The sequence below is a fragment of the Lampetra planeri genome, chromosome 82 (assembly GCF_965212315.1).
Source record: "Lampetra planeri chromosome 82, kcLamPlan1.2.h2, whole genome shotgun sequence".
Taxonomy (NCBI): Eukaryota; Metazoa; Chordata; class Hyperoartia; order Petromyzontiformes; family Petromyzontidae; genus Lampetra; species Lampetra planeri.
In genome coordinates this window covers 4,673,986-4,683,665 of record NC_136186.1, presented here as the reverse complement: position 1 = coordinate 4,683,665, position 9,680 = coordinate 4,673,986, and the positions used below count along the sequence as shown (strand labels likewise).

The 9,680-nt window shown below is 46.7% G+C and overlaps 1 protein-coding gene across 1 annotated transcript; it reads right to left on the bottom strand.

Moving 5' to 3' along the window:
• Positions 1-613: 613 nt before the first annotated feature.
• LOC144738435 (uncharacterized) lies at positions 614-9,233 on the bottom strand. Its single transcript, XM_078621480.1, has one exon. It carries the CDS (start codon positions 4,242-4,244, stop codon positions 3,495-3,497), a length of 750 nt encoding a protein of 249 aa, XP_078477606.1. The 5' UTR covers positions 4,245-9,233; the 3' UTR covers positions 614-3,494.
• Positions 9,234-9,680: the final 447 nt, after the last annotated feature.

The window sequence follows — 9,680 nt, the reverse complement described above, 5'->3', positions numbered from 1 at the left end:
GAGATTTTGAAAGAGACTGAGCCAGGGCCGTTCTCCCAGCTGGTGCATTAAAACCTATCTCAGCTTTTAAAAGAGTTTGAGCGTGACTTCCCAACCACAAAAGACCCCCGAACTGGGAATAGACCCGCGACCCATTTGTGAATAAGCCAGGTGAATCGACTTTGTCTGTGATAGAAGAGGATCAACTGCTTGATATCGCAAATGAAGGTGGCCTTAAAAGTATGTTTGAGACAACTTCAAATCTCTATACGTTCTGGATTAAAGTCAAGGCGGAATATCTTGAGATTGTCACAAAAGCACTGAAAAGCCTGCTTCCATTTCCAACATCCTATCTTTGTGAAGCAGGGTTTTCTGCAGTGACAGCAACCAAAACGAGATTATGGAGTAGACTGGACATAAGCAACACACTTCGGGTGTCACCGTCTCCCATCACCCCCAGATGGGACCATCTAGTTACAGGAAAACAAGCTCAGGGCTCCCACTGATTCTGCATTATGGCGAGTTGTATAATTATTTCATATTACAATGTAATAATAATATAAAGTGCACAATAAATATAATGTTCTTGAATCATCATGAAACCATCCCTGCACACCCCCCCCCGCTCGTCCGTGAAAAAATCGTCTTCTTACTAATCGTGATAACACAAAGATTCTCGCTTTAACTTTTACTGATTATGTTTTAGTGTAATTCAGATCTCGCCGAAGGATACAGTTCTTATAATTAAGATCATTATGCATGAACTTAGGAAGGAACCACTCAGACACTTCTGTGTTAAGCAACTTTAATTTCTAAACAAAAACACAACACTCTAATATGCGAACTGTACTCCTGGAGATGTGCTCATTGATCCGTACATTTAACCCTCAATGATTACGTTGTTAAACTGGGTAACAGAGCAATCGGTTAATTCCTCAGAGTAACGCGAGCATACGAAAAAGTCCTTTAAAATAATGTGACGATATTCATGCGAACGGCAATAAAGAAACATGTCCCGAATGCAAAAGTAGACCTTAATGAATTCATTGGTAGATTATGTAATTAACTAAATGTCTTGGAACAATGGTCTGCGGCAGTGTGCCTGCTTCAGCAAATGCGTATCAATTGGCTAAGGCTTCAAAAAAATCGCGGGCAAGATTCTGTGATCAAAATAAAGATTTCAACACAATAGTCTCCCTGTGAGTGTGTGGATTCGTAACGTAGGTTTTTAAACGTTTAGTTTCGTCAATGAATTCATCGGTACAGTTAAAATTAACAAAAAGAACGACTAAAAAACTTCTCAACGACCGTATCCACGTGACTCAATGGGCAGCAATGTTCTTCACTATCAGTTAATACTTGACACACTTTTATCATTATTCTTATTATTATTAGTCTCGGTATGTTCGGTATGTGTGTGTTTGGTGGTTTTGTCTCCTTGATCAATTCTATGCGTCAGGTAAACGCTGGATGATAAGTGGTATGCGAGTGTGGGGGAGGGTCATATACACAGCTTCCTCGCTCTCTCTCTCGCTCGGCGGCAGCTGGAGCTGCTGCCCACTGCTGGATGAAGAGTCGGCACGACGCTCGCCGTCGGCGGCGGCGATGATTCCGTCGTCAGATAGCGCTCGCCGTTCCTCACTCTTGTCTTGGTTCACAGCTGGTGCTCGTCGGTGTGTGTAGGTCGAACCCACACGGCGCTCTCCTCTTCCTCACGGGCGGCTGGTCAGGCTCTTTCCCCTGCTGGATGAGCTGAGCCGGCATGATGCTTGTCTTTGAAGGTGCTCGACAGCGCTCGCCGCTCGTCTGCTGGCAGCTGACACCCTTGCTCGGTGGCGCTGCTGCGCTCTCTCCGGCTCCGTGCTCTCTGGCGATGCCTGGTTGCGCGTGCAGCTGGTTCTCTACGATGCCGGCTTGGTCGATAATTGGACTTTCACCCTTTCTCCCGGTTGATTACTCGTCGTTGCTCGACACTCTATCTCTCGGGCTGCAGCTGCTCGTGGGAGCTGGCACTCAGTGTAGAATAACTTTGAGCGATACTTCTTCTGTCAGCGCCGAGCTCGTACTCGGTGACCAATTGCTACTTGGCAAGCCTCTTCATCCTTGGTTGATTGCAGAGTCCCACCCCAGAGCTTGCTGCTTGCAGTAAGTCAACTCTTTGCGTTGATTTCCTAGACTCGTGGCTTCTGCTGGTGCAGCTCGTTGACGATGTGCCAGTCACGGGGGCAGGTTCCCCGGAGCCTGCCGATCGCAGCTAATCATGGGAGCTGGAACTCTCTCTCAAAACTTTTGAATTGTATTCGCACACCTCTTAAAAACTGTGAAGGTTTAGTACAATACAACTTATCGCAATCCTTGACTTTGCAAGCAACTCAAAACATCAGGATAAATGTAGAATAAAACTCTCAGCGATACTCTGTCGGTCCATGCCGAACTCAGCACATAGCAGTACCTCGCCCCTCTTCTCTGCGAGACACAACACCCATTGTTGATCTCGAGGCCATGCCCCAGAGTCTGCCCGTCGCAGTACTCTCTGTCGCTTGTAGTCTTCTGTAACTCACAGTAGTCTCGATGTATGGGTAATGCCTCTGTTTTTACGTGAAATTCTCTCCCCTCGGATCGCCGTGTGGTTAGTCATAGGACACAACATATGCATTGTCTTTGAAACTGATTGGTCCACACCAGAGACAGCTTTCTTTCGAGCCTAGTATCAAACGGTGGTAATCCAGAGGACGCCAATAGGCGTGCTCTTTGAGTGGTTGTGATGAGATGATACCAAACTCCGAGTTGCTGAGGCAATTAAGCAAGCAACATGTAAATTATATTATTATAATATAGTGAATGCTTGGGAGCTTATTGGCTCTCGCTCCTAGTTAGAGATCTACCCAACCCACAGGTCCGCAAATACTGACCGCTCTTACTCTGCAGGTTGAACCTAGGAATGGAGTGTTCAACTTCACGTTCTTTTCATTAAAGGCCTGTGACAAATGTGAATCTATTGCAGCTTCATTGTCTCAAGCTTACACATCTACAGGTTCTCCATTTGACTTTGTATTGTCTAAGAAGTCCACCCACACCTCCACTTCCACAAACTGCTGGGAGTTGCCTCGCTCTGCCTCACAGTCAGAATTCTCCTGCTGCTTCACATTGCCTCCATTGATGTGAAGGTCCGATTTTGGAGTTGAATGTTCATCTTCACATTTCACCTTCACTTCTTCGCTCTTCACTGTCACTTCTTGGCTCTTCACCGTTGCCTCTTCACATTTCACCTTGATACATTTCATAGTGTCCAAGCTGGAATTTACTTCTGGTTCTTTTTTCAGGAGGGATGGGCTCATTGCAGCACTTTGACTTTCACAAGTCGATTTCAGACTACACTCCTTGGGGGTCTACTGATGCCTGTGTGTTCTCTGGTGTCTATGAAGCTGTTGTGACTGTGCAAACGCCTTCCCGCACCGAGTGCACTTGAAGAGGTTTTCTCCTGTGTGTGTTCTCTGGTGTATTTTAAGATAATATTAACTTGCAAATGCCTTCCCACACACACTGCACTTGAAGGGGTTCTCTCCTTTGTGCGTTATCTGGTGGATTTTAAGATTAGATGACTGTGAAAATGCCATCTCACAAACACTGCACTTGAAGGGTTTATCTCCTGTGTGTATTCTCTGGTGTATTTTAAGATAAGACGAACTTGAAAATGCCTTCCCACACACACTGCACTTAAAGGGTTTCTCTCCTGTGTGCGTTCTCTGGTGCATTTTAAGATGTGATGATTGTGAAAATGCCATCTCACACACACTGCACTTGAAGGGGTTCTCTCCTTTGTGCGTTCTCTGGTGTCTATGAAGCTGCGTTGAATGTGCAAACGCCTTCCCGCACATAGTGCACTTGAAGGGTTTCTCTCCTGTGTGTATTCTCTGGTGTATTTTAAGATAATATAAACTTGAAAATGCCTTCCCACACACACTGCACTTGAAGGGTTCATCTCCTGTGTGTATTCTCTGGTGGATTTTAAGATAAGACGAACTTGAAGATGCCTTCCCACACACACTACACCTGAAGGGTTTCTCTCCTGTGTGTGTTCTCTGGTGTATTTTAAGATAAGATGAATCATTAAATGCCTTCCCACAGACAGTGCACTTGAAGGGTTTCTCTCCCGTTGGAGATCTCTGGTCCTGTGTAATATTTCCAGTACAATCCATGCTGTTTGCATACTGGTCCCATTGTTGTCTTTTTCTACCGAGCCGCACTGAGTGCCTTTGCTCCATCAGACCAATTCTGCAGAGGAAGCATCAGAAGAAGCATCAGCTGCAGACAGAAAAAAATGTCCACACCATCTTCATGAGTATCGAGGCAAAGAGGAATGAATATATACACAGTCACACATGACTTACACGTCTATATTTATCCATATCTTCAAGATTATCCCCAATTCATCACACGGGCTGTTAAGGCACACAAAGAGAGGGCAAAAGGTTATAAATATGCCTGGAAGCCCTAGTATCTTCAAAATAAATGTTAACCCAAAACACCAAGCACACAATTTCGGCTGCCTGGCTGCAAAAGTAGTATTTATAAAAGCAAAATTCAGCTCATATAGGAAAGGCTTTTGGGAATAATGCTATTTGTATTATGCAGAATTGCATAAATAAATGTTCAATTGTGATGCCGCCGCCACGAAGCCGTTCGGCAGGCGCCCAAATCCCCAACCTCGCCACCACCAAGCAACGGAGCCAGCCCCGCGTCCCCCTCACCTCACCTCACATGAACACACCCGCACACATTTTCCCCCACCCATAGAGCTGGAAGGGGAGGTCACCTGGCCGACCGGTTTTTATCCGAGAAACCCTTATCGGGGTTAACTCTCACGGTTTCCGGCGATCAGGGAATTGGACGACCTCCCCCGTGCTACGTTGCGCCGCGGCGCTGCGATCAGCCTTAATATGGTGTGGTCGCGGCATGGGGCATTCGGCCACCGCGGTTGAGGCGCATTTTCCCCCCACACACACCCCCACGGGTCGACGAGACAGGCGGAGGAGGGAGGGGACAGCATGAATAGCGGGACCGCATGGGCTCTTGCGCATAGTCATGGGGGGTTGGGAACATTACGCTTGAGCGCGCAGGCCCCATTATTAGGAAGGGTAAGGGAGTAATTAGGATGTACGCCGCCAACGCCGCTCACTGATTAGCATATCAAAAGCGCCCGGAACCGCCGTGCGCGTGCTCGAGGTGCGCGAGCACATTGTTCAGCGCAGCATCCTTTTGAGGTAGGGAAGATAAATAGGGGGGCACAAAGGGGAAATCGCTCTCTTCTCTCCAGGCCAGCGAACCAGCCGCTCTCCAGTCCAGCGACCCGAACGTCCGTGAGACGCATCGAGGCCCGCTGCGAGTACGGGATCAACGAACCGCCGTGGGCATCTAACAGGGAGTAAGAGGTGAAGTAGGATAATAGCCAATAGATAGGGAATAGGTACAGGTTTAGTGGAATAGGCCAGCCTCGTCGACTCACTGATTCAACAGTAGTTACCAGGTAGCAGGTAATAAATCATTAAGAGCGAAGCGTGGTCTCGCGTGAGCTTGTTGAGCAGTGTTTCGCGTGGGGAGCTGCGTGTGTGTGCGTGCGTCCACCCCGTGCGCGATACAGGTGCGCGATCATAACGTGAGTTGAGTTGGAGTGCGCGGAGCGGCGGGTGTGGGTGCGTGTGTGTACACGGTGGTTCGCCACGTGAGTGAGCGCTGCGTAGAGCGGCGCACGAGTGGGTGTCGCGTGTGTGCAGGGGTGTGCACTCGTAGTGTGGGGGGAAGGGGTCGGTGCGCCCGCAGGTCCCCGCTCCGTCTGTCGCCGCCGGGACTCGCGCAGTGTGAGGGCAGCGTCGTTCGCCCTCCGACCCCTGACCCCCGTTTAATAACGCGTGAGCCGTGGAGAGACAACGCAGCGTCCGCAGGTGAACGAGAGCGTGCGGCGAGCTATGCCGCTCACACGAGCTCGCGGAGGGAGGGACCAGGGAGGGGAGCCGTCGGGCGATGAGCCCAGCGACGACAGCAGATTCTCGCCGAGCAGTGAGGGGTCGGCGCACGGCGGAGCCCCTGCCATAAGCACGGAGCAGGGAGGGACTTCGGGGACCAGCTGCCCCAACACAATCGTGACTTTAGAGGTGTGAAGTCAGGCTCAGATTTTCTTGAATGCTTGGATGAACAGATCTAACTTCAGCAGCATATGTGCTGTTAATTTCCTGTTTCCATTCTTCCAAAAAGTTCCAGAGAGAAACTAAAATAAACGATTGTTTTGATTTAACCTCCATGTTCAATAGTTAATATAATTTACTGCAAATACAAACTTGACATTGTCACACACTGGCATGGTAAAAAGTGGTGGTGTGTCCAGAACCATGCCTGGCCGCCTTCATCGGCTCAGTATTGACGCTTCCTCCCTTCACCATGTAATTAATTTAAGATCAATCAACATAGCAGAGGCCCACAAGCAGTTCAGCTTTCACTTTTCAATCATGTTTGCTGTCGGTGATAATCAAACTAATTGTTGAGTTCATAATGCAGTGAAATAACTGCACCACAGCTCCCCACAAAGATAAACTCTTAAATACACATACATTTCACATGCATCATTAACAAATATAAACAAAATCCAACATTCATGACGAATTGCAAGTAACCTTATCCCAGTGCTAATGCCATGATAGGTGCAATTTAAGGCAATGTAAGTGTGGATTCCTTGTCAGCAGGTAATGGGAATGATCCAGGTGTCAAGGGATGACTGACAGATGAACCAGCTGTGCTCCCCACTGTCTTGCTGGGTTTTATGAACCCAGCGTTCCACCTATTCATGTGGGCGTCGCTCTTCCGACCTCATCGTTGTTGCAGAGAAAATATATATTAACTACCCTGCAGCATACCTCACGGACCTCCTCCACAGAGGCCAATCTTGACACTGCCGGCACCAGTCATCGGCAGTCCGATCGCCTGCCAAAGAGACTCAAGATTATATTCTATATTGATATCTTAAGGATTTGTAAGCTTCTAATACAATAAAGTCTGGTTGCATGAATCATAGGCAGGCCAGCCTTCATTGTATAAGCCAGCAGAGATGGTAATTTAAATAAGTTCATATTCTGAATCCACACAGTAATATCTGTGGCCAAGAAGAATCACAGCTTTATTCGTTAGTTTCTAAAAAATTTACACGTAAAAACAAAGTTTTTCACTATAAATCCTTAATATGCGTGGCATCGGTTTTATTTTATTATTCATTTCTGTTTTTTTGAGTAAGAGTTTCATTTTTATCACATTGGTATTTTAAATTAAATATGAATTTTTTTTTCCTAAAAAGTGGAAAATTTTGGAAAAAAAATTTCACGAAAAGAAATTGTCACGCACAACGAGTCTGTGTGGAAAATGTCAGCTCGATTGGATCACGGGAAGTGGGTTAAAAAACGACCGAAAGATTTGCACGGTCGTAAGCGCGCAAGCAAGCAAGCAAGTGAACTTACTATAAAGGATTCAAAAATGCTTGTCCTGGTGAGGGTCGCGGTGGCAGCATGCTGAGAAGGGCAGTCCAGGCCTCCCTTTCCCTGGCGACAGACTCTAGCTCATCCTGGGGAATTCCCAAGCATGCCCAGGCCAGCTGAGCGACATAGTCCCACCAGCGTGTCCTGGGCCAGCCCTGGGGTCTTCGACCCAGCGGGACGTGTCTGGTAGAGTTCCAGGGGGAGTCTATTGGGGGGCATCCTTCAATATATTCTATATTGATATCACCCCTAGAGCCAGGCCCAGGGGTTGTGTTCACCAACAAGCGCCTGGTGGCCGCGTGATGGCTAAGTGGTGCAATCCTGTGCGTCAAACATCCGCAGGATGAAGGGTGAGGGGCGGGTGCGATTCCAGTATGGCAGGGAGAAGGATGGTCTCGGGTGTCAGTTTTGTTGGCAGATAAAAGGGTAAAAAAACACAACTATCATATTTTGCTACTGGCAAAGGAGGTTTCAATGGTGTAAATGCTTTACCCCGAGCTCTCATACTCTGATGGTGCATTGTCTTTGAGTTGTGCGCCTTTTGGCGTCATCTGGTCCAACACCATGTGAGACTAGGCTCTAAGAAAAGCTGTCTCGGGTGTGGACCAATCAATTTCAAGGACAATGCATACATTATCAGAGTTGTGTTTTTGTTTGCATTCTGACCGAAGGTATTGTGGTCAATGCAAACATGACTCCTTGTAAAAAGAAGTGTCAGTTTTGTTGCCAGATAAAAGGGTACAAAAGACAATTATCATATTTTGCTACTGGCAAAGGAGGTTCCAATGGTGCATTGGGAGCTTCTCAAACTACGTAGTTATTTCAATCTTAATTTTGGAGCTTTCTTGACTGCAGGAATGATTCTTTGGTTCTTTCGGTAAAGTCACATATAAAGATGAAATAATAAATTAAATAATAGCATACGACATTTCGATTGCAACACAAGCAATCATCATCAGGTATAATGAAATAGCAACATAAAATCTAAACAGAAAACTATAGACAGACATATAAGCAGACAGATATCACCAAGATACATAGAGAGAGCAACACAGGTACAGAGAGGGGGGGGGGATCGTCTCTGTGGGGTGGCCTTAAATAGACAGAGGGGGGCGGAGGCAGAGAGAGGGAGGGGTTAGAGAAAAAATGTATATGTCAATGAGTACGAAGAAACGCGTTGTAAAGTACGCAGACTTGAACATTGGGAGAAAGAACACACTAAATTAAATAACCTAGCAAAATATCGAAATGTTATGTAATACGACACGGAGAGTCGGTCAACACACAATTAACGCATAGCCTGGTCGATTACGTATTTCAAAGATTGCTAAGTTAGAATTTAAGTGTGAAAATTCCAAAAAAAGGCAAAACATAAAACAAAAGGAACGGAGACACACAGACAGAGCAGAACATAAGAACGACAAAAAACGAGCGTAGACAGAAAAAAGTACACTAAATATACAGGCACGCCCTGCCGCCTTTGTCTCCCCAGTGGCGATGTTCATACACCACATCAGTTACTCGTTTGAGGCTGAGTCGACCTAGGTGAAGCCCAGGACCAGTAAAAATAATCGTGGTGGCCGTGAGCGGGAATAGAACTCGGGTCGCCGGGTTCGTAGTGCAGCGCGCTCACCACACAACATCTCTAAAACAGAGAAGTGAGATGGCTTTCTAAAGGTAGATCACTGGCCAGAGTTTTTGAGTTGCGAGAGCCACTCCAGAGATATCTTTTAGAAAAACAGTCACCACTGGCAGCACATTTCAGTGACACAGAATGGGTCACAAAAATTGCTCACTTGTGTGACATATTCAGCCTGCTCAACGTACTCAATCTGTCATTTCAGGAGAGATCGACAACTCTGTTCAATTCGGCAGATAAAGTGGCTGCATTCAAAGCCAAACTGGAATTATGGGGGCGACGAGTGAACATTGGAACTTTTGACATGTTTCAAACACTAGCAGAGATTTAGAAAGAGAATGAGCCAGGGCCTTTCTCCCAGCTGGCGCATTAAAACCTATCTCAACTTTTAAAAGAGTTTGAGCATTACTTCCCAACCACAAAAGACCCCCGAACTGGGAAGGAATGGACCCGCGACCCATTTGTGAATAAGCCAGGTAAATCGACTTTGACTGTGCTAGAAGAGGATCAACTGCTTGAGATCGCAAATGAAGGTGGCCTTA